Genomic DNA, 26,341 nt, shown 5'->3' with positions numbered 1-26,341 from the left:
CTTCTTTTCTTAATGATTAATTATATGGCCCACCACAGCTTATGCAGGAATACACAGAGGAATATCTACACAAGGATGGTTTATTGGCCTAATGTGTGCCGTAGCTCTCCTTACCTTGATTTTACTAATTGCTTGCTTCATAAAGAGAAACAAAGGAGGAAAATATTCAGGTATGCACTAAATTTTATTATTATGCTTGCATGACTGTAAAAAAAACACTGACTACAAATATAAAGGAGGTATAGTGCTTCTAACTGAGGGAATGTAAGGCCCAAGAGGAAAGAAAAGGTCATCAGAACAGGTTTAAACATTAGTCTGGATAGCTAGGCATGAAAATAGAACATTTTAAAATTTGATTTAACCCTTAAATAGCAAAACAAGTCCACAATTAAATATCATCTAATTATAATCAATTAATGGCTACTTCATTGTATCACTTTTGCATAGATAAAGAAATTAGAATATGTGCAACAGCTCTGCAGCGTCTTTCATAAAATAAATTACTGTGTTCAACTTAGGAATGGAAACTCCCATGTTCCTCAGCTGGTACATCAGAGATACTCCTCTTTCACCACCATCACAGGCCTTGCTTCCAAAATCACCATTTTATTTCCAAATTTATTTTGACAAATTAATTGACAACATGATACCATTAACCTCATCCTCTAATCTCCTTTAATCAACAGATTATCCTTAATCAAGATACTGATATGTAAAATCATTGGAGATCAACTTCTGAAAAGCCTTGAGCATGCCAGTTCCCTTCAATATCAGCAGGCATTTATATAGAAGTCTACTGCTGAAGGTGTTTTCATAAACATTTAGAATGAAAACCATCACATTCATGGTTCCCTTAATGGCCTAATTACAAACACTGTCCAGTATGTGATGTTGTGAATTTTCTGAAATATCTCCAAATTCACTACAAAAACTTATGGCCATCAATTATTCATACACTTTGTTAATTGGTTATTAAAATGCAATACAAAAAAGTGATTAACCAAGGGAGACAAGACGTTACTTGAATTTATAACTAACTGGAATACAGGCAAAGTTCATTTCAAACTGAAGCAGTATGGTGATGTTCCTTTTAACCTACATTTTTGTTTAGTCAGTATAGTAGTTACTCAAGTCTTCTACTTGAGTAATTGATTGGAGAAAAATGAAGAAATTAATAGAAACAATAGTTATATAACAATGTTAACTAGTAAATGGATATCAGAAATAAGATGCTGGTTTCATAGTTTTCTGTTCATGTTTCAAGTTCATGGATTTATTCTGATTTTAAGAACATAACACCATTAGACATTGGAACAACATTGGCAATTAGGCCCATCAAGTTTGATTGATTTTTTTCCTCTCTGTACCATTCTCCTGTCTTTTCTCTGTAACCTTTGACACCCTGACCAATCAAGAACCTTGGTCTTTCCTTGGTTATGGTGCCCCAAACTACTCATAGTACTTCAGATGTGGTTTAAACAAAGCCATATTAAGCCTCAATATTATGTCCTTGATTTTATATTCCAGTGCTCTCAAAACGAATGCAAATGTTGCATTTGCATTCCTTACTGCTGACTTAACTTGCAAGTTAACCTTGAGGAAATCCTGCACTAGAATTCCTGAGTCCCACTGCACCTCCAATTTCTGATAAGAGTCTACGCCAAAGAGGTTGATCATACACTTCCCTATGCTGTATTCCTCTGCCACTTCTTTCTCATTTCCCTTAACCTTGTACAGACTCTCTTCTTCCTGAATAATCCCGGCCCCTCCACCTATCTTTGCATCATCTGCAGGTATACTTCTTTAGGAGTTTGAGGAGATTTGGTGTGACACCAAAAATGCTCGCAAATTTCTACAGATGTACTGTGCAGAGCACTCATCATCTGGTACAGGGTTGGGTGGGCACTACTGCACAGGACTGAAGTAAGCTGAGCGGAGTTTGGCCACCAAAGCCATCAATTCCATCGTGCAGAACATTAACATACTGTGTAATGTTGAAGTAGCAGATCCAACTCCAGCCACTGTGGAACGCCATGTATTCTCATCACCAGCAACCAAACATAAAAATCATTCTTTAGAATCCGAATCAGGTTTAACATCCCCAGCATATGTCGTGAAATTTGTTAACTTTGCGGCAGCAGTACAATGCAATACATAATAATAAATAAAACTGAATTACAGTAACTCTATATTAAATTGATAAATTAAATGAGTAGTGCAAAAATAGCAATAAAACAGAAGGAGTGAGGTAGAGTTCATGGTTCAATGCCCTCTGTCAAAGGCCTTCTGAAAATTATTGCATGGCGGAGGGGAAGAAGCTGTTCCTGAATGATTGACAGTGTGCCTTCAGGCTTCTGCACCTCCTTCCTGATGGTAGCAATGAGAAGTGGGCATGTCCTGGGTGGTGGGGGTCCTTAATGACCCCCTCTTTGTGGCACCAGTCCTTAAGGATGTCTTGGATACTATGGAGGCTAGTGCGCATGCTGGAGCTGACTGATTTTACAACTCCATGCAGCTTACTTTGGTCCTGTGCAGTAGCGCCCCCCCCCCCCCCCCCCCGCCGCCCCGTATCAGATAGTGATGCAGTCAGTTAGAGTGCTCTCAACAGTACATCTGTAGAAATTTGCGAGTATTTTTGGTGACATACCAAATCTCCTCAAACTCCTAAAGAAATATAGCTGTTCTCTTGCCTTCTTTATAGCTACATCAATATACTGGATCCAAGTTAGGTTCTCAGAGATATTGACATCCAGGAACTTGAAGTTGCTCACTGACATCACTTCTGATCCCTCTGCAAGGACAGTTGTGTGTTCCCTCATCATACACTTTCTGAAGTCCACAATCAGTTCTTTGGTCTTATTGAAGTTGAGTGCAGGTTTATTCCTTGATTTATGCTCTTTGCCTTCTGCAATTCAGCCAATCCTCTATCTGGGCTAGTACCTTTTCTGTTATACCATGGGCTCCTATCTTGTATATTGTATATTGTGACCCTCTATCAAAAGCCGTCTGAAAATCCAAGTAATTAACATCCACTCTCATGCGTTTCTCACCTTAACCTTTGACAGCCTGAATAATGAACAACTGATCAACCTCCTCCTTAAATATATCCAATGACTTGGCCCACACAGTCATCTGTGGCAAAAAATTCTAGAGATTCAGCATGCTCTGGCTAAAAAATTATTTCCACACCTCTACTGTAAATGGATGTCCCTCAATTCTGAGGCTGTGTCCTTTGGTCCTAGATTCCCCCGCTGTTGGAAATATCCTCTCCACATCCTCTCTATCCAGATCTTTTAATATTAGATATGTTCCAATGAGTTATTCCTCATTCTTCTAAACTCCAGTGAATACAGGCCCAGAACCATCAAATGCTGCTCACATGTTAACCCTTTCATTCCTAGGATGATTCTCATGAACCTTGAGATGATGCTGTCCAAGTTGCATGCCATCTTGGACAATGACTCCCATCCACTCCATAATGTACTGGTTAGACACAGGAGTACATTCAGCCAGAGACTCATTCCACCGAGATGTAACACTGAGCGTCATAGGAAGTCATTCCTGCCTGTGGCCATCAAACTTTACAACTCCTCGCTCGGAGTGTCAGACACCCTGAGCCAATAGGCTGGTCTTGGACTTATTTCCACTTGGCATGATTAACTTATTATTATTTAATTATTTATGGTTTTATATTGCTATATTTCTACACTATTCTTGGTTGGCGCGACTGTAACGAAACCCAATTTCCCTCTGGATCAATAAAGTACGTCTGTCTGTCTTCTCTGGCCTCTCTTCAATGTCATCTCATCCTTTCTTAGATAAAGGGCCCAAAACTGTTCACAATACTCCAAGTGTGATCTGACCAATGCCTTATAAAGCATCAGCAGTACATCCTTGATTTTGTATTCTAGTCCTCACAAAAAGAATGCTAACATCCTATTTGCCTTTCTTACCAGCAACTCAATCTGGAAATTAATCTTTAGTGAATCCTGTACGAGGACTCCTGAGTCGGTCTTCACTTCTGTTTCTTGAATTTTCTCCCTGTTTAGAAATTAGTCCACACCTTTGTTCCATCTGCCAAAATACATGACCATGCACTTTGGCACATTATATTCCATCTGCCACTTCTTTGCCCATTCCCTCAATCTGTCTATTGTCCTTCTGAAGGTACCCTGCTTCATTAACACTACCTGCCCTTCGACTTGTTTTCGACTCGTCCGCAAATTTGGCCACTATGCCATCAATTCCTTCATCCAAATCATTGACATACAATGTGTAAAGAAGCAGTCCCAACACCAACCGCTGTGGCACAACACTAGTCACTTGCAGCCAACGAGAAAAGGCCCATTTGCTCCCACACTTTGCCACCTGCCGGTCAGCAAATCTTCTAACCATTCTAGTACCTTTCCTGTAATACCATCAGCTCTTATTCTGCTAAACAGCTTCACTTGTGGCACCTTGTCAAAGGCCTTCTGAAAATCCAAATAAGCAGCATCCATTGACTCTCCTTTGACTATCTTCCATGTTACTTCCTCATAGAATTCCAACAGATTTGTCAGGCAAGGTTTTCTCTTAAGGCAATCATGTTCACTTTGGCCTACTTTATCACGTGCTTCCAAATACCTCGAAACCTCATCCATAATAACAAACTTCAACATCTTACTAACCACTGGATCAGGCTGATTGGCCTATAATTTATTATCTTCTCCCTCTCTTCTTAAAGAGTGGACTTACATTTGCAATTTTCCAGCCCTAAGGAACCATTCCAGTATCTAGGATCATTACTAATGCCTCCACAATCTCTTCAGCTACCTCTTTCAATACCCTGGGATATATTCCATCTGATTCACCTTCAGACCTTTCGGCTTCCCACACACCTTCTCCTTAGTAATAGCAACTACATTCATCTCTGTCTTCTGATAATCTCCAATCTATGGCATACTGCAAGTGTCTTCCACGGTGAAGTCTGATGTAAAACTTATTGTGTTCCTCCACCATTTCTTTTTCCCCCATTACTAGTGTCATTTTCCACAGGTTCAATATCCCCATTCATCTCTCTTTTACATCTTACATATCTAAAAAAATATTGTATCCTCTTTTATACTGTTGGATAGCTTACCTTCATATTTCATCTTCTCTCTTTATGGCATTTTAGTTGCCTTCTATTGGTTTTTAAAAGTTTCCAACCCTCTTCCTTCCCACAAATTTTTGCACTATTACATACCCTCTCTTTTGCTTTTACACTGTCTTTGACTTCCTTTGTCCATTGTGGGTTACCTCATCCTCCCTTTAGAATACTTCTTCATCTTTGGGGTGCATCTTTCTTCTGCCTTCTGAGTTTCCACCAGAAACACCAGCTATTGCTTTTCTGCCGTCATCCTTGTTAGTGTCCCAGTCTGAGACATCAACTTAATTTTCACCTATAAGTGCTGCCGAATGCACTAAGTTTCTTCAGCGCTTTGCGTGTGTTGATCCAGATTTCTAGCATCTCTGTATCTCTTGTGTCAAAGTTTGATATACGATATCTTTTGTATTTTTATTTACTTCTCCAGTTAAAGATAAGGAAGATGCCCGGGCAGATCCAGAAGCACGGCCAATGAAAGAACAGACTTTTGGAGAATATGGGTAAACATTTTTAGAGAACTTGAATGAAATACCTTTATCATTTATGTTCTATCAATTTTGACTAATTAAACCTTGCTTTGTTACTTAAATTCCAAGCATATTTAAATGCCATGCAAGTATTGTTGCAGCCCCTTCTCATAAAGAATTTCAGCTGAATCCATGCACTTTAACTATATTTATTTTTAAACTGCCTGTCAAATCAAATTAATTCAGAAACCACTCAGATGTCATAAATGACCATTTTCAGCTCGGTTACATAGTAACAGTAACCCATCATCCACAGTCTGACTGATACAATATTTAGGATTCCTACAGCTGTTTCGCTGAGACTTTTTATTTCAGAAATGAATGTGATGATAGGATAGTACCTGAGCTTTGTGAATCTGCATAGCAAAGAGGTGTGCTGAATCTGTAAACACGAACTTATGAGAGTGACAAATAGAGGTAAGTGGTATAGTTAATTTTCCACATTCGGGTGAACCAAAACTATCATACTCCTTGCTGATGTTAGTTTTCATTTAAATCTACAATACTGGTGATCTTCTGAGGAAATGATATCCTATACTTGTAAAATTAATTTTCCAGGTTGTTTATTTGACAGTTTTAAAAAAAGCATCAACTCTCCAATGCATCATCCCTAAGCATTTCTGCAAACTATAGCAAAGAATAACTGGATAAGTACCTCTGCTTTACATTGTCACGTTGATGTCAGTGCCACATATATCAGTGAAAAGTATACCAGTGCACCTGTGAAGCAATAGGGAACCTCTTGCATCGATTTCTGGGCTTTTTTGTTTATTTGCACAGAAGTAGATACCAGAACTTGCAGTGCAATTGACTGCATTCTAACACTGAGCAACATTATCATCATTGTCAACATTATTGTAAGGTGCAGTCAGCTGAGCTGGAGTTGAACATAGCTCATTAATGTAAAACTCAAAATATAAGTCAGTGATAATTAACAATTGTCAGTAAACATGGCCAGGAATTAATAGTTGTGGCTTGCTATTGATGGGACTGATTGAGTTTTAATTAGACTGTTATAAGCAGAAGGATATTTGCCAATTATACAGACCTGGGAAAAACAATTATGTTTCATTGAATAACAATTGAATTAAGGATCCACAAAGTTCAAGGAAAAGCAGTAAACGGAGGAACCACCTAGGGCTTTGGGGAGGTGTGCAGAGGGTTGCTCAGTACTTGGGCAGAGGTAGACTGGCTCAGTGGACTCAGCTGTTGATTAGGGTTGGAGCAAAGGACTAAGCTTGATGATGGGAGATTTTCCTCAGGCAGGATAGGGGATAGAAATGCAGGAAGCAACGGAGGAGACAAAGGTAGCAAACAGGAAGTGGTTTTGGGTGATAGGAGCTGTATGGGGGAAGGCAAATGGCAGGTTTCTGGGAAATGGGAAAATAAGCAGCCAATTGAGGATTGTAGTGGGTTTTTTTGTCCACTGATGAAGGCAATAGACAGGATTTAAACAAAAGAAGGAAGGAAGAGTTTAAGCTATTGTTGAGTTTTGAATGTGGATCTGTTTCTGATATCAATCTGATTAAGTTAACTAAGGATCTGAAAAAAAGCATTCAGAGATATTTTGGTGGCAAAACTTTTAAGAGATGGGGCACTCTTAGTATTTTGTAAAGATAGGAGCAGTGTGAGAAAGCTTTGCAGTTAAAAGCTGTGAGAGGATGGAAAGTAATACAGAGGAATTGTATTGAGTGACAGTGACTGTGGGGAGTAATCTCTGGAGTGCTTGTAAATCAGTGGTTCCCAACCTGGGGTCCATTGACCCCTCAGTTACTGGTAGGGGTCCATGGCGTAAAGAAGGTTGGGAATAGCTGCTCTATCCATGGAACAAGTTGAAAATAATTCAGTCAGTGGAAATGTAGTGGATGCTAAATGTTTAAAAGGGTTTTGTGGTGGAGTAAGAACAGGCAGCTTTTTTGGTTTTGATGGAAAACTAAAGTTGCTAGATAGTGTTATGTTAGGTTATATGAGCTACATGGTTTGAGTCTATGTGCTGCCTCCTCTGAGATGTTTTCAATGCCAGAAGTCTGGTCATGTAGCAGCTGTGTGAAAGGGTAAAAAATTGTATGGTAGATGTGATGGAGAACATGATTATGACAATTGTGCAAAGCAAAAATGTAGCAACTGTGGAGAAGAGCATAGCTCTGCTTATTTGTCCTCTATATAAGTAAGCTTGGAAATGCAGCATGTCACTTTTATGGCAGATGTGAGAAATTGTACAGCACAAACTAAAAATAGGACAGAAGAAATTAAAATTATATTAAAAACTGTAGAAAAGCATCTGGAGATAAAAGTCTTAACTGTAAAGGTTATCAATGATGCATTACAAGGAGAAGTAAATAAAGTTCAGACTTCCAAGAACGTTGTTAATTGTTCTTCTAATTTTACAATGAAATGCTAGAAGCCAATTAGTTAATGGTCAAGAGTTTAAGAACTTTATTGAAGATATACAAAATAAACTTAATGCTATATGTGTACAGGAAATCCTAGTTGTAATCTTATCTAAATTTTAAGATACTGTACAAGGTTCTGTTGATATAAGATGCAATCAGAAAATAGGTAATGAAAGAAGAGTGGCTATCTTGTAAAAAATGGGATAGCACATTGAGTTATGGTAATTGGGGTTGTTTCTGAATCAATGATGGTTAAAATATGAGGAAAGAATAGTAAAGTACAAATAATAATTTTTATAACCCTTCTGAAAATAACAGCAAGTATGTTGGAAAGCATGGGTGGAAATGAGGGAAAATAAGGTTATATGGTGAGGGGATTTTAATGCTCACCGTGCTGTGTGGGGTTGTATTGACACAAATGTGAATGGGTAAGTTGTGGAAACTCTCTTTGTGTGCTTGAATGATGGTACAAATACAAGGATAAATTTATTTAGTAATACTGTTTCTGCTATAGACCTTACGCTGGTGTCTGAGGATGTAGTGAGTGTGTATAACTAGGGATTGTATAATGATACAACAGTGGGGAGTGATCATTTCCCATTATCTGTACAATGGGAATAGATGTGTATCAGAAGAAAGTATCTCAAATCCCCAGATGGAATTTTAATAGGGTAAATTGGGATGTATTTTATGATTTATGTGAAGTAGATTTCCTGATTATTTGGTTTTGGAGGATATCAAGTTGAGTAATAATATCTTGTGCTCTGTACTCAACTCAATAGCTAAAGAATCAATTCCCAGATCGTTGGGAGATAATAAAAGGAAAGCTGTTCTTTGGTGAATGGATGAATGCAAAAGAGCTGTGAAGGAGCTTTTAGGAAAATGAGACAATGTTACTCCTATTCATCTTTCATACAATATAAAAGCGCTCAAGCTATAGTTAGAATATTGAGAAGGTCCAGGAAAATGTATTGGAGAATGTACTGTGACAGTATTGGGAAAGAGATGGGGCAGGATTGTGGTATGATACAGAAAATGGCTGGAGATAGAAAACTTGATACATTACTGGTTTTGTATGGTGGGGAGAAGGTTGCAGCTGCTGACTCTGAAAAGACAGAATTATTAGCAAAAACAGTGTTGGCGCATGGCCAAGTGGTTAAATCTAATGATCCGAAGGTCGCTAGTTCAAGCCTTAGCTAAGTCAGCGTGTTGTGTCCTTGAGCAAGGCACTTAACCACACATTGCTCTGTGACAACACTGGTCTCAAGCTGTATCGGCCCTTGGCCTTCCCTTGGACAGCATCGATGGTGTGGAGAGGGGAGACTAGCAGCATGGGCAACTGCCAGTCTCCCATGCAATCCTGCTCAGGCCTGCGCCCTGGAAACTTTCCAAGGTGCAAATCCATGGTCTTTAGAGACTAACAGATGCCTATTAATTAGCAAAAACAAATATATGTATACATAGTTCAGCCAATTTAAGTAAAATTATAGGTCTTCTAGGGAAACAGTTTTGGTAAGCAATCCTCAGATTACCAAGAAAAAAGAATGTTCCAGTTCCTGCTTGGATATTGAAATTACATTGTTCAAACTTAAAAGGACTATTAATGGTGCTGGTCAGACATCACCTGGAAAAGATGATATTTGTTATAATATGTTTACACAATTATTGGATTTAAAATTAGGTTGGTTTTGTGCAAACATATCTTTAATACAATATGGGTTGAAGGATGACTTCCTGCTTCTTGAAAATTAGTGGTTGTTATCCCTAAATTGAAAATTGAAAGGTATAGACGTATTTTGCTAACCACATCTGTGTAAAATAATGGAACAAATGGTTGTATAAAAGCTTTCTTATTTTGTGGGAAGTAGTGGAGGAATGGCTACATATCAATCTGGATTTTGTAAAATGAGATTGACCATTGAAGTTTGGAATACAATATTTGTAAGGCTCAAGTTAATAAAGAATCAGTGGTAGCAGTTTACTTTGATGTGGAGAAAGCTTCTGATATGTTATGGATACAAAGATTGCTACTTAAACTGGGGAAGATGGGAATAGGTCGTAGAATGTTCAATTGGATTCACAGTTTTTTAGTGATGGGAAGATACAACATTCTCTAAGGAGTCTGAGATAGATAATGGGTCTCCACAGGGGAATGTGTGTAGTCCACTCCTTTTTAATATTACAATTAATGATATTTCCTTGTATGTTGGCTCAGACATTTCCAAATTGTAATTGCTGATGATGGTGCAGTGTGGAAGAAAGGCAGGAATATAAGTTAAGACCATGAGAGCAGAAGTAGGACATTTGGCTCATCGAGCCGGCTCCACCACTCAATCATGGGCTGATCCAATTCTTCCAGTCATCCACACTTCCCTGCCTTCTCCTCATACCCTTTGATGCCCTGGCTAATCAAGAACCTATCTATCTCTGCCTTAAATGCACCCAATGACTTGGCCTCCACAGCCACTCGTGGTAACAAATTCCACAGATTTACCACCCTCTGACTAAAGAAATTTCTCCGCAGCTCTGTTCTAAATGGACGGCCTTCAATCCTGAAGTTGTGCCCTCCTGTCCTAGACTCCCCTACCATGGGAAATAACTTTGCCATATCTAACCTGTTCAGGCCTTTTAACATTCAGAATGTTTCTATGAGATCCCCCCTCATTCTCCTGGAATACAGCCCAAGAGCTGCCAGACGTTCCTCATATGGTAACCCTTTCAATCTTGGAATTATTCTCATGAACCTTCTCTGAATCCTCTCCAATGTCAGTATATCCTTTCTAAAATAAGGGCCCAAAACTGCACACAATACTCCACTTGGTGAGGCAACACTTCACTTGTGAGTCTGTTGGGGTAATCTATTGCATCCAGTGCTCCTGGTGCGGCCGGTGCGACCTCCTCTACATTGGCGAGACCCGACGCAGATTGGGGAACCGCTTCGTCAAGCACCTCTGCTCTGTCCGCCACAACTGACAGGATCTCCCGGTTGCCACCCACTTCAACTCTGCTTCACATTGCCATTTGAATATGTCCATACATGACCTCCTCTACTGCCATGATGAGGCCAAACTCAGGTTGGAGGAGCAACACCTCATATACTGTCTGGGTAGTCTCCAGCCTCTTGGTATGAACATCGAATTCTCCAAATCCCGGTAATTCCCTCCCTCTCCCTTGCCCCATACCACTTTCACTGTGCCTCCTCTTCTAACTGCCTATCACCTTTCTCATGATTCTGCCTTCTTCTACTAACCATAGTGCTTTCCCCTTACACTCCTTCTTCACCTCTCCTGCTTATCCCCTCCCTGCTTTCGCTCCCCCACCCCTTGATCTTTCCTCTGATTGGTTTTTCACCTGACACCTTCCACCCTCCCCCCACCTTCTTTATAGGGCCCCTGCCACCTCCTTCTTCAGTCCTGACGAAGGGTCTTAGCCTGAAACGTTGACTGCTCATTTCAACAGATGCTGCCCGACCTGCTGAGTTCATCCAGCTAGTTTGTACGTACACAATACTCCAAGTGTGTTCTCACGAGTGTCTTATAGATCCTCGACATCACATACCTGCTCTTATATAGTTAGGATAATGCTGTCAGCTACTAATGAAGTGGAGGAATGAGGACTCAGTGGGGGTTTCATTTTCAGTTTTTCTGCTGCAAAAATTCAAGTTATTTGTTTTTCTAAAAGGAACATTACACCTTCAATTGATCTCAAGTTATATGGTATAACTCTTGAAAATTGAGTCAGTGGTCGAGTTTCCAGGTATGTTGATGGACACAAGGCTAACGTGGAAGGTGCATGTGGATAAAATTCTAGAGAAGTGTAAAAGAAGGTCCTTAATGTGCTCAGGTGCTTAGTTGGGTGTGACTGGTGTGTGAGTAGGAGGTCACTCAGGCAAAGGTATATTGCTTTGATCAGATGTGTCTTTAATTATGGATGTGTTGCTTATGTGTCAGTAAATAAAGTTCAAACTCAAGCATTGTTATCGTGTTATTAAATCATCCCCAATTTCATCATTACTGGTAGAAATGGGTGCAGTACCTTTTAATCTATGCAGGTTAAAGTTAGCAATGGTTTATCGGGTTAACATAAGAGGACATAAAGTTGGTCCTCCACTATCATCAACATTAGTAGAGTGTTGGGAGCACTGTATTCATAAGGTCTTCAGTTTTAGTTGGATGGGAAATGGTTGCTTAATGTGGATTATTGTCCCAGTGCACCTCTTTCTGTCACTACACCATGGTTTTTCCCTTTGCCTGTGGTTCATTTGGGCCTTCAAGAAAAGATCAAGATGAAGAATACATATCTGTACAGATGGCTCAAGTGCTCCATGACACCTCATTCAGATGTTTCTGTTTGTGTTCCAAAGTTCAGGTGATTATTAAGAAAAGATAATCACGCAAAGTATCAGTACTCATGTCTGAGATGGTTGCTATCACTTTAGCCTTGGAATGGGTCGAATAAGTATGCCCTGATTATATACTTCTGTGCTCTGGTTCATTCTCGGCCGTAACCTCTGTTGAAATACCTCTGTTGAAAGAGGTATTTCAAATTGATCACATTTGATGGGGAAAAGTTGCTGGATTGGATTAATTTAGGTTATATGAGTTATATGTTCAAGTCTATGTGCCGCCATCTCTGAGATGTTTTCAATGCCAGAAGTTTGGTCATGTAGCAGCGGTGTGAAAGGGTAAAAAGTGGTGATGTAGATGTGGTGGAGAACATGATTATGTCAATTGTGCAGAAGGCATTTGGCTAAAGTGTATCAGCTGTGGGGGGGAACATAGCTCTGCTAATGCAGGATATCCTGTATCTAATAAAGCTGTGGAAGTGCAGTGTGCTCAGGTGAAAATGGGCACATCATATGCATAGCGCATTGGGGAAAGTACAGACGACGATGTCAATGGGACCTATTAATGTTCAGTTTAAAGACAGTGTGTAAAGTGCATGATTGTAAAACAAAGGATTCACTGATTGTTTGTCACTTTCATGGCAGATGTGATAAATTATACAGCACAACCTAAACGTAGGACAGAAAAAGATTAGTTTGAAAGACTTGACTTCAGAAGTTTTTGCAAGTTTTTTAATCTATTCAATATACATACTTGATTTACTTGTTTATTTATAATGTTTATAATTAATTTTAATTAATTATGATTAATTGATTTATTATTAATTTTATTTTTTATTATTATTGTTTGTTTTTTCTTATTATTATGTATTGCATTGAACTGCTGCTGCTAAGTTAACAAATTTCACGTCACATGCTGGTGATAATAAACCTGATTCTGATATTAATGATTAAGGGGTAAATGACATTCAGAATTCAAAGAAAGGTTGATAATGTTTTTTTCTTTTTTATCTTTTTTCTGTTTTTTAATCTTACAACAGAATGCTAGAAGATTGTTAGCTAATGGATTTGGGATTTTAATGCTCATAGATCTATGTGGAGTTGTAGTAACAGGGATGGTGGGGTTGGGGAAGACTTTCGAGAAGAAAGGTATTTGGTGTGCTTGAATGATTCTCAGTAGGTGGCGGTAATGCACCTTACATTGGTCTGCCAACCGCCAGTAAACATTACTAGAAGAAGAAGAAGCTGGAACCGACTAAATTGGAATGAAATTTTTCCCAACATTGTAGTAGAGCTAAGTCTAATGCCTGCTCTCCCTGTGCTAAACAGGAAGTCAAGTAAACTCACATATTCTAGATGTAGAATATGGCAACTCAAACTTAGGGATTTTATACTTGAGGAGTATCTGAAATCCATGTAGGGCATACATTGAGCCAGGTCAGGAGGAACCAGAGTCTAGAAGCTTCACACTATATTTTGGTTCTGAAAATAATGGTAAAGAACATCATCTTGTAGGAATCCGGTTTTGAGCATATCTTTGGCTTTATAAAAATGTACCATAATTCTGTAGACAAAACAACTCATGGGCATTTGTGTCCATTCTCACACTAATCTCACCTGATGTGAACTCTGCTGTAAGTATGCAGGAAGGAGAACAGGAATAGCCAGGTCATGGTCCACTTTGGAATCAATGAATTTGCCACAGGACCTGAAATGTAGCAGTCTCCGAATTGGTCTCAGGGAAATGCATTGGTAAATGCATTTTAAAAAGCTTACATATTTTCAGTATTTTTCTGGAGAAGTGAAGTCAAAGTGTATTAAATGCGACCAAGTAACGGGAAGGAAAATAAGCAATAACTTTCAAATGAATTACCAAAACATGCATGAACTGCACTATAGTGATAGTTAAAGTCTTTAATGATCCTAAAATAGGCTGGCTTAATAAAAATGTTTATGATAGAAGTGGGAGTGATTCTTGAATTGTGTACTTTCAGCACAACAAGAAAGCAAGCAATGTTCAGTCTAGTTTTGGGCAATGATCTGGAGAATGTTTCAGTCGGAGAGCATTTCAGGAACAGAGTTGAAAATATTTTTTTTGATAACAGCTTTTTGAGGTAGTCCTTTGATTGCATTAATTGTCTCCTCCATTGAAAGTGAGCGGTGTTCAACTAACAGAAGGTAAAGCATGATATTGGAGAACTAGTTAGGGAAGCTATATAAATGGTATTGAGAAATTGATGTTTTGTAGATTTAAAAAAACCCATCTAGAATAGCTTTTAGCACTGTGGATGGTCAGTGACACTGGGATTCTTGATGTCTGGGGAACTAGGGATTCAGCTGATGTTTTGCATGGTCAAAGTTCTTTCATGGGCAGCCTAGACAAACACTTTCCCTCTCCTGTCTATCTCCATCTCATTGAACACCACCTCATGCTTCTGCTCCTGAGCAACGTTCTGAAGAGTTGGCAGCAAAGGCTGCTCACTCATGATGATGAGGGTGTGGAATATGCACCAGGCCACCTCAGATAAAGCCCTGCCGTGTGACAGGTCCATCCAGGCACGGAGCAGTTTTCAAACATGCTTATGGGCTTCTCTGTTCAATTCTGTGTAATGTCAGGTTTATTATTATATGCATATTACTCCCATTAGCAGTGCCACATTTTGTGAATTGCTCAGATGGGCGCAAGCTGTGGAATGAAGGAGTGAAGATTTGAATGGGAATAAGTCATCAGAGCCTCCGGATTGTCCCTGATAATTGGTGCCGGGCTGCATATTATAATTTGCCATCTCCTTTAGCAATCCACAAAGACTTCTGGAATGACCGCTGGTTGCGGGCACAAGAAGCCTCTGCTTTAAGAGGTGAAGGCTGCCGTTAATAAGCACAAATTGCCTTGCACTGCTACCAACCGTCTGATATCCATCCCCTTGTTTTTACACAGTGCACTTCGCGGTGCTGGATGCTAAAATTATAAAAAATGGTCAGACAGCACTAAGTTGTGCCTTGCTTTCACAAATTTGAATAGGCGAGGTTTTAATCTGCCACACAGTTTCCATGCCAATTCAATTTTGGCCCCTCATTTTGTTTGCACTTAATTTTCCTTCACCATTTTTTAAACTATCTGCTGGGGCAGAGTATTCAATCAAATAAAGCTAACTTTTCATCTCTCAATGATCAATGATAATCATGATCATCTTTGCTATTTATCAATATTCTCCTGCTTCCATGACAGCCTGGATCTATGACTGCAGAAATAAATGACGTTTCTCACTAAATGCTACATCTTTAACATGTGTAGATCTTGATTTTGTTGTTATCTTCATGACTGCGTCTTAGTTACAGTGTAGCAAAAAAGGGAAAAATCAATTCAACACATACAGTTTTATTGATTCAAAGCATTAAACTATCTCTGCAGTGGTGACTTGATTAATACAGAAAAGAATGGAGTGTTATTATTTAGACAAAGGTACCTAGCATAAGGAACTTAAGAGAAAATAAATGTAATATGTGCCCTGCTTGATTCCCACAGCCTAGATCAGGACTGAGGAACTATTTTCAGACACCAGTATCTTCTTTGAAATCTAGTCAAGTCCAGATGCCTAATTAGAACTTGTGTTATGTGTAAATTAGAATTTAGAACTGTTTCAATACAGCAGTACAATAGGAAACAAAAGCAGAACATGCGGATGGGGTACTTCACCCAGTTTTGTGTTAAGGATGTGTTACTAATTTTTTCCTACCATAATCATAACCCTTCAAATGAACCACGAATGCTGAATGTATGTTTTTAATAAATTTCTTGTTTAGCCTATGGTTCCACTCCTTCCACTTCATCCCAACTAAGTCACCATGCCTCGGGAAGTATCTGAGCGCTCCCAGCATTTCAGCCCCATCCAAACAGTGCATCAGTTAAATGGACATTTGCCAAAAGGAAGGACATTTTTCGTACTATTTTGAGTTATCCCTGTCACACCAATATGAACTACCATTACATGAAACAACTGGCAATTTATTTCATTTTACAGCTTGTGAAGATCTTTTTATTTTTGTCCCAGATCTGAAAACTGATAGCTAATTTAAATTTGACTTATGCCTGCAGTATTGTTTCCAATATTACCAGACAAGCCCTGCACCTGACAGTCCAGCTCACATGACAAAAAATGTGCAGTTTAAAATTTCTATTTTCCCATTTTAGTAGATACTTGTACGCCTGCAGCAAATTAAAGAATTAATGTAATATTAAAGAAGTTTAAGGAGAAAGTTGTGTTTTATCTTGGTAATAATATTACAATCCATTGGGTATTTAATAGCAGATTAACTAGTCTGAGTTTTGACTTGGTGTGCAAGAAATGCATATTTAGCTTTGGGAGTTACTTCAGTGAAATGGAACAATGTCTTTGAGCATCTAAAAAATATTGCAACATCAAACCACATTTCACATTTAATAGCTGAAGCACAAACATGCACTTAAGTTGACCAATGATTAAATTGCTTACATAAAAAGCCTAGGTTGTAAAGCTTCTTTTTCTCAGTGTCATTGAAACGTTTATTTTTACTCTTTATCTAAATGAAAAATAAAAATATTGATCACCTGGTGCATTAATTTTCAATTGAAAGGTTGTCATGGTTATTTCCTGAGTTGTGTCTTAATCAACTATGGTTATTTCCAGTTAAATTGTGTCAGATAGTGACTATTCCTGACCTGCAGCAATTGTTAATTATGCATTCAATCTTATCAGGAGAATTGAGCAGGAAGATTGACAGAAATATATTTGGTTTGAAATGTCTCTTACAATTGATCATCGTGCCACATCAGAGTAGTTATCCATCTGATCTGATATTAAATCGCTTTCTGCCTTTTTCTTTCATTCACATGGAAACCAAGGTGTTGAAGTGGAATTCAAAAGAATCATATGTTGCTCTTTGTTTCATATCTCATGTTACTTCCTTGGCCAATGTGACCAAATAATTAATTTACCATTCAACCTCAATACTATCTGTAGAATGTTGCTATGTGCACAATTAATTTGTGTGTTGTGAAATATTTTGAAATCTTTGCAAGAGCATTCATAAGGAATTGTGCAACCACAATGTTTATCCAAACTGAAATTCTGGCTAATTTGCATTTAGGTAACACTCTGAAGGTTAAAAATAAAATCTAGAAAATTGCCCAAAGATTTCTGACTAATAAAATTTATGTTATACTTGCATTCATGAGAAAAAATTTATTTGGCAATAGAAAGCCAATTCTCTTAAAAAATCCCTTTCTTTATGGCAAATGGATGAGCAATCCTTCCCTCATTGCTAGGATAAGTAACAAGGAAAACATCCTGTATTATTACATAAAGATAAATTATCATACTTTGCAATATTATCTTTTCATTTTATTTCATTTGATGGAACTTGTCATAGTTTGTCACTGAACAATTTTCTTTGCATAGAAAAGATTTTAAGTTTAATGCAGTACGTACTTTTGTTTTATGCTAACTGTATTGGATACAGATCTTTAGAAAGGTAAGTAACAGTATTTACTTGTTGCTGATATGACTTTTAAAATGTTATTCTTGTTGATCTAAGTTTTTCCTTCATCAAATGTGCTGATACTTGGGTATTGAAGGCTCTGCAATAATGATGTAAAAATTTAATTTAATTCATTTGCTGAGGGATTATTTAAAATATCATCAACACATTTTAATCTTTCAATGGTCATAATCTATTCTTTTTATTTCCACAATAAGGCTAGTAATTCCTGATATTTTTTTCCAACTTACTTCAGAAATTTCCTCCAGCTTAAAACAAATTTTTAACTGCATTAATTATTATTCAGATAGAAGTTTGGCCAGACCACATTACAATTATTCTGTGCAGTTCTGATCATTGCTTTACACGATGGATTGGAGGCTTTGAAGAGGGTGCAGAAGAGGTTCACCAGGATGCTGCCTGGATTACAAAGTATGAGCTGTAAGGAAAGGTTGAATAGCTTGGTTTGTGTTCCCAGGTTGGAGCTTTGGAGGTTCAGATGTGAGCTGATAGACATATATAACATTATATAAGGCATAGATAGGGTAGATACCCGGCCTTTTTCCAGTGGTGGAAATATCAAATGCTAGCAGGAATATTTAGATTAGAGGAGGAAACTTTAAGGGAGATTCACCAGGCAAGTTTTTTTACTAGAGTGGAAAGTATCTGGAAGGTGCTATTAAGGGAGGTGATGCAAGCATACAATATTGAAATTAGGGAAGCACATAAACGGGCAGAGATTGGAGGGATATAGACTATGAGCAGGCAGATAGGATTAGTTTAATGTGATATCGTGGTTGGCACACACATCGTGGGCTGAAGAGTCTGTTCTTGTTCTGTTCTCTTCTCAGTTCTATGTCAATATCTGAATTGTATGTCAGACTTATCAAGACTTGGCAATACTATAAACATACAGGACACAAGGTTTATCCTGTGTAATGGACGGCAAATTTGGGATTTCTGTCCCTTTGGACGTGAGCACGGAAATCCCTAAATACCCGTCAGACAGAGCTGAAATTCAGTGAAATGCTAACAATTTGTGGTGATTCACCACAAGTTCCAGGAGTTAATTTAATGAAAGGTTCTCCACATGTTGAGAAGTTGAAGTGCAGAAAGTGTACCCCTAGTTCACCTTTATTATTTTGAAAGAAAAAATAGTTTAAAGGGACAAATTTTGTTAATTTAGATTTATTGAAGTAGTTTTGTATGTGTTAATACATTTGTTTGTTTACAATTATAAGTGTACTATTATTTAGTTTTACATACTTAAAAGAAAATTGATATTTTTAGATATTTTAATTCTTGTTTTTGTATGCTTTTCACTCTACAGAATTCAGAATCTCTCATTTTTTGGCAGGTCATACCAAGTCATGAAACTGTACTAAACTGGCTATGAAGTTTTTATCTTAATTTTGTGCAAATCTAGCTTTGGACTGTGCATGTAATAGGTTTTTATGGCCTTGGATCCCACTTATTGCAGGTCCTATAGCGGGCGAGTTTCTGCTGAAGAAATTCCATTAATTAAATGTATTTTACATCAATGTCAGTGACAAGCTAACTATACTCATCATTAAACTGGAAGTGTTACCCCATTGTGTTTCCATTAGCCTAGGTTTCAGTCCAAATGATGATAGAATGGTACACGCCTTTAAATGAAATTTTACACAGCTCAGGTATTGATATTTGTCCTGAAACATACTATAAATTAGAATCAAAACAGCAGAGTAGCCTTGAAGAGAGTTATGTACATTTGTGTACAGGATAACTCACACTTACTGATACATATTTAAGAAAATCATTATTAGATGTAGGCCCCTCAAACCTGCATTGTCATTCAACAAGATTATGGGGTTGTGCCATTTTCTGACACTCTCTACATCTCCTTTGATTCCTCTAGTAGCCAGAAATCTATGGATCTCTGGTTGGAATTCAGGAAATGACTAAGGTTTCACAGCCCTTGGGTGAGAGAATGCTGAAGGCTTACATCCCTCTGTGAAGAAATCTTTCCTCAGTTCAGTTCTAAATGTCCTACACCTTAATTCAATAATGTGACTTCCAATCCTAAATTCTTCAGCTATCTGAATCAGCCTCCCCATTTCTATCCCATTAAATCCTCTAATAATTTTCAATATTTCAATATGTTCACCTATTCTTATAAATTCAAAAGGATAAGATCTAAACCTCCTGAATTTCTTTGCATAGGGATGGACTATACATCACAAATTCAGATTCATTCAATGTTCACATGTACATTGAAAAATACAGTGAAATGTGTTGTTTGCTTTAACGACAACACAAGGATGTGGTGGGAGCAGCCGAAAAGTGTCGCCACAGATTCTGGCACTAACATAGCATGTCCACAATGCTCAGCAGAACAAAACAGAATACAACAAAACAATGCACAACAAGCAGCAAAACAACAACAGGAGAACCAAGCCCCTTTCCTACCTACCACTCACATGCACAGACAGTCCTCAAACCCCAAGACTGGCCAAGAGACTCCAGTAGACTTCTGGCGTTGTAGACAACAGGCCTTCAACTTCCCCAGTGGAATTCAAACTGTCACGGTGTACGTTGATAGACCGAGCCCAGGTGCGGAGGAACTGCCCCAGTGGAATTCAAACTGTCACGGTGTACGCTGATAGACCGGACCCAGGTGCGGAGGAACGTCCCCAGTGGAATTCAAACTGTCACGGTGTACGCTGATAGACCGAGCCCAGGTGCGGAGGAACTACCCCAGTGGAATTCAAACTGTCACGGTGTACGCTGATAGACCGGACCCAGGTGCCGAGGAACATCCCCAGTGGAATTCAAACTGTCACGGTGTACGTTGATAGACCGGACCCAGGTGCGGAGGAACTGCCCCAGTGGAATTCAAACTGTCACGGTGTACGCTGATAGACCGAGCCCAGGTGCGGAGGAACTACCCCAGTGGAATTCAAACTGTCACGGTGTACGCTGATAGACCGGACCCAGGTGCCGAGGAACATCCCCAGTGGAATTCAAACTGTCACGGTGTACGTTGATAGACCGGACCCAGGTGCGGAGGAACTGCCCCAGTGGAATTCAGACTGTCACGGTGTACACTGATAGACCGGACCCAGGTGCAGAGGAACTTCCCCAGTGGAATTCAACCTGTCACGGTGTACGCTGATAGACCAGACCCAGGTACGGAGGAAATTCCCCAGTGGAATTCAAATTGTCACGGTGTTCGCTGATAGACCGGACCCAGGTGCGGAGGAACGGCCCCAGTGGAATTCAAACTGTCATGGTGTACGCTGATAGACCGGACCCAGGTGCGGAGGAACGTCCCCAGTGGAATTCAAACTGTCACGGTGTACGCTGATAGACCGGACCCAGGTACGGAGGAACTTCCCCAGTGGAATTCAGACTGTCACGGTATATGCTGATAGACCAGACCCAGGTACGGAGGAACTTCCCCAGTGGAATTCAAACTGTCACGGTGTACGCTGATAGACCGGACCCAGGTACGGAGGAACTTCCCCAGTGGAATTCAGACTGTCACGGTGTACGCTGACAGACCGGACCCAGGTGCGGAGGAACGTCCCCAGTGGAATTCAAACTGTCACGGTGTACTCTGATAGACCGGACCCAGGTGCGGAGGAATGGCCCCAGTGGAATTCAAACTGTCACGGTGTACGCTGACAGACCGGACCCAGGTGCGGAGGAACGTCCCCAGTGGAATTCAGACTGTCACGGTGTACACTGATAGACCGGACCCAGGTGCGGAGGAGCGTCCCCAGTGGAATTCAAACTGTCACGGTGTACTCTGATAGACCGGACCCAGGTGCGGAGGAACTACCCCAGTGGAATTCAAACTGTCACGGTGTACGCTGATAGACCGGACCCAGGTGCGGAGGAACGTCCCCAGTGGAATTCAAACTGTCACGGTGTACGCTGATAGACCGGACCCAGGTGCGGAGGAACGTCCCCAGTGGAATTCAAACTGTCACAGTGTACGTTGATAGACCGGACCCAGGTGCGGAGGAACGTCCCCAGTGGAATTCAAACTGTCACGGTGTACGCTGATAGACCGGACCCAGGTGCCGAGGAACATCCCCAGTGGAATTCAAACTGTCACGGTGTACGTTGATAGACCGAGCCCAGGTGCGGAGGAACTGCCCCAGTGGAATTCAGACTGTCACGGTGTACACTGATAGACCGGACCCAGGTGCAGAGGAACTTCCCCAGTGGAATTCAACCTGTCACGGTGTACGCTGATAGACCAGACCCAGGTACGGAGGAAATTCCCCAGTGGAATTCAAATTGTCACGGTGTTCGCTGATAGACCGGACCCAGGTGCGGAGGAACGGCCCCAGTGGAATTCAAACTGTCATGGTGTACGCTGATAGACCGGACCCAGGTGCGGAGGAACGTCCCCAGTGGAATTCAAACTGTCACGGTGTACGCTGATAGACCGGACCCAGGTACGGAGGAACTTCCCCAGTGGAATTCAGACTGTCACGGTATATGCTGATAGACCAGACCCAGGTACGGAGGAACTTCCCCAGTGGAATTCAAACTGTCACGGTGTACGCTGATAGACCGGACCCAGGTACGGAGGAACTTCCCCAGTGGAATTCAGACTGTCACGGTGTACGCTGACAGACCGGACCCAGGTGCGGAGGAACGTCCCCAGTGGAATTCAAACTGTCACGGTGTACTCTGATAGACCGGACCCAGGTGCGGAGGAATGGCCCCAGTGGAATTCAAACTGTCACGGTGTACGCTGACAGACCGGACCCAGGTGCGGAGGAACGTCCCCAGTGGAATTCAGACTGTCACGGTGTACACTGATAGACCGGACCCAGGTGCGGAGGAGCGTCCCCAGTGGAATTCAAACTGTCACGGTGTACTCTGATAGACCGGACCCAGGTGCGGAGGAACTACCCCAGTGGAATTCAAACTGTCACGGTGTACGCTGATAGACCGGACCCAGGTGCGGAGGAACGTCCCCAGTGGAATTCAAACTGTCACGGTGTACGCTGATAGACCGGACCCAGGTGCGGAGGAACGTCCCCAGTGGAATTCAAACTGTCACAGTGTACGTTGATAGACCGGACCCAGGTGCGGAGGAACGTCCCCAGTGGAATTCAAACTGTTACGGGGTACGTTGATAGACCGGACCCAGGTGCGGAGGAACGTCCCCAGTGGAATTCAAACTGTCACGGTGTACGTTGATAGACCGGACCCAGGTGCGGAGGAACGTCCCCAGTGGAATTCAAACTGTTACGGTGTACGCTGATAGACCGGACCCAGGTGCGGAGGAACGTCCCAGTGGAATTCAAACTGTCACGGTGTACGCTGATAGACCGGACCCAGGTGCGGAGTAACATCCCCAGTGGAATTCAAACTGTCACGGTGGACGCTGATAGACCGGACCCAGGTGCGGAGGAACTGCCCCAGTGGAATTCAAACTGTCACGGTGTACTCTGATAGACCGGACCCAGGTGCGGAGGAACGGCCCCAGTGGAATTCAAACTGTCACGGTGTACGCTGATAGACCGGACCCAGGTGCGGAGGAACGTCCCCAGTGGAATTCAAACTGTCACGGTGTTCGCTGATAGACCGTAGCCAGGTGCGGAGGAACTACCCCAGTGGAATTCAAACTGTCACGGTGTACGCTGACAGACCGGACCCAGGTGCGGAGGAACTTCCCCAGTGGAATTCAAACTGTCACGGTGTACGCTGATAGACCGGACCCAGGTGCGGAGGAACTACCCCAGTGGAATTCAAACTGTCACGGTGTACGCTGACAGACCGGACCCAGGTGCGGAGGAACTGCCCCAGTGGAATTCAAACTGTCACGGTGTACGCTGATAGACCGGACCCAGGTGCAGAGGAACGTCCCCAGTGGAATTCAAACCGTCACGGTGTACGCTGATAGACCGGACCCAGGTACGGAGGAACGTCCCCAGTGGAATTCAAACCGTCACGGTGTACGCTGATAGACCGGACCCAGGTACGGAGGAACGGCCCCAGTGGAATTCAAACTGTCACGGTGTACGCTGACAGACCGGACCCAGGTGCGGAGGAACGGCCCCAGTGGAATTCAAACTGTCACGGTGTACGCTGACAGACTGGACCCAGGTGCGGAGGAACTGCCCCAGTGGAATTCAAACTGTCACGGTGTACGCTTATAGACCGGACCCAGGTGCGGAGGAACGTCCCCAGTGGAATTCAAACTGTCACGGTGTACGCTGACAGACCGGACCCAGGTGCGGAGGAACTTCCCCAGTGGAATTCAAACTGTCACGGTGTACGCTGACAGACCGGACCCAGGTGCCGAGGAACTGCGGACTCCCACCTAGAGACAGGAACTAGAGCTTATTCATAGAAATTTTAACAGCATATTGGTGGCTTGATTGAGCAACACCATAAAACGAATCATTCTCGAAACACAAGTACCCTGTGATAAGCGCTAAATGGGAGTCTGCCTTAAATAATCACAGTACATGGAAAACCCGTGCCAGTCAAAATGAACTTGACAAGTTTAGACAGGAAGCACAAGGCCTTAACGGCCTTTGATAAGACATCAATTAACAAATATGAGTGCACTGGCCCACAGGACTCATGACACAGACTCATAGAACCAGGCTGAGTCTGATGTATCTTTACTGCACTCTCTCAATAACAGAACATATCACATTTTGGGTAAGGATACTGTTATGCCGTTGGCCCCCTCCTTTGTGAAAATCGCAAGAACTCTAGTTAAGGGGGGTCAACTGACCCAAGAGAGAGAGACGTGCGAAAGACCACGTTCTCCCAAGAAGCAGAATAAAAGTGACTTTGACTATTGTCTCATGGAGACCACGTGAAAAGCCCTCGGGCAAAGTGGGCTGGTTGAGAGAGAGATCGCATTACCTGCAACTTGATTGACACCTGCGATCCCGTGAAGAAGTATAAAGGCGGGTCTGAGGGGAGGACCCTCAGATGCACCAAGGAAACACACGAAGGAGAAACGCTAGAAATCCTTCGACAGCGTTTTAATAGCTACAGCCGGTGGTGGGGTTCGTGTGCCTCCTTCCCTTGCCTGGGATTGGCGACTTCACCACGGAAGACGGCCTAGCTACAGGGGAAGCCACAGATGAGAGTCCATTCCCCCAACGAGACTTCCGACTACCTCCTACAGGTTGGAAAACCTGTCGGGTAAATGCTTCATGTTCTCTGTCTTTCTAACTAAAAGTGCACCAACGCGACACTTCCGCCGGCAACTAAGTGAAACTGCCGTGATCTAAAAGACTTTTAGATATCCAGTGAACGATATAAAATCTACATTACCCCTAGACGACAATCGAGCTTGTGTTTTGAATGATTATTATTACACCGGTGTTTTAGATTGAGTTTTGATGATCTGAATGTTTTGTATTAACCATACGTTTGTGCCCTTGTTGAATAAAACGGTTGAAAATAGTAGCATCCGACTCAGCTGATCCATCTATCTTTGCTGGTAAGTTACCTGGTTACAGGGTTTTCGTAACAAGTGGGGTTCTCGTCCCGGATTTGAAACCAAACGGGAGAGTCAGTGAATCGGGCTGTAAGTCCAAACTTAAATCTGGTTACGCAGGTAGCCAGACGGGAAACCAGCAAAGATGGATGTGTCGGAATTTAGGAGAAACCCGACGGTAGAGGCGCTAGGGAAAGCTACAAAATCAGACTTGGTAAATTTGGCGCAGGCATTAGACCTCACAGCGGTGAAGCCAACAATGAAAAAGCAGGAAGTGCGAAGGGTCATACAACAGCATTACATTGGGAAGAAGGTGTTTGCAGCTGAGGATTTGGAAAATATTCCCGAAAGGAGATTAGTGAGTGGGACAAATCAGGCAGAGTTGGAGAAAGCAAGGCTGGAACATGAGTTTAAAATAAAGCAGCTAGAAGTAGAAGCAGCTGAGAAGGCTGCAGAGAGAGAGAGAGAGAGCCGAGAGAGCTGAGAGGGAAAAAGAAGCCGAGAGAGCCGCAAAGGAAAGGGCTGTGGAAAGAGAGCATGTGTTCAAACTAAAGCAGCTAGAAGCAGAAGCAGAAGAGAAAGAGAAACAAAGGGGCCATGAATTGGAGCTGGACAGGCGAAAGCAAGAGCGAAGAACTCGAGGGGACGAGAGAGAGGAGGGGTTTGATATTAGTCGGGCGTTGAGGTTGGTCCCCCCGTTCGAGGAGACGGATGTTGATAGTTATTTCTTGCTTTTTGAAAAGGTGGCAGGGAATCAGCAGTGGCCCAGAGAGCAATGGGTGGCGTTGTTACAAAGTGTGTTACGAGGAAAAGCACAGCGGGTATATAGCTGCCCACAGAAAGGGACGGGAATTATGATCAAGTAAAGGAGGCCATTCTCCGAGGTTACGAGTTAGTACCTGAGGCGTATAGACAAAGGTTCCGAAATTTAAAAAGAGGGTGGAATCAAACGTATACCGAGCTAGC

General features: G+C 41.5%; 1 protein-coding gene across 10 annotated transcripts in view; it reads left to right on the top strand.

Moving 5' to 3' along the window:
* The window catches only part of chl1b (cell adhesion molecule L1-like b), a 920,799-nt gene that overhangs the window by 879,535 nt on the left and 14,923 nt on the right, over window positions 1-26,341 (top strand). For all 10 annotated transcript variants that reach the window (XM_073072426.1, XM_073072427.1, XM_073072429.1 and 7 more), the window contains 2 exons: window positions 39-170; window positions 5,553-5,625. In XM_073072426.1, coding sequence (XP_072928527.1) covers window positions 39-170; window positions 5,553-5,625 — 205 coding nt within the window. The remainder of the gene's footprint in view (window positions 1-38; window positions 171-5,552; window positions 5,626-26,341) is intronic.

The sequence above is a fragment of the Hemitrygon akajei genome, chromosome 19 (genome assembly GCF_048418815.1).
Source record: "Hemitrygon akajei chromosome 19, sHemAka1.3, whole genome shotgun sequence".
Classification (NCBI taxonomy): Eukaryota; Metazoa; Chordata; class Chondrichthyes; order Myliobatiformes; family Dasyatidae; genus Hemitrygon; species Hemitrygon akajei.
This window is presented reverse-complemented; position numbering and strand designations above follow the sequence as displayed.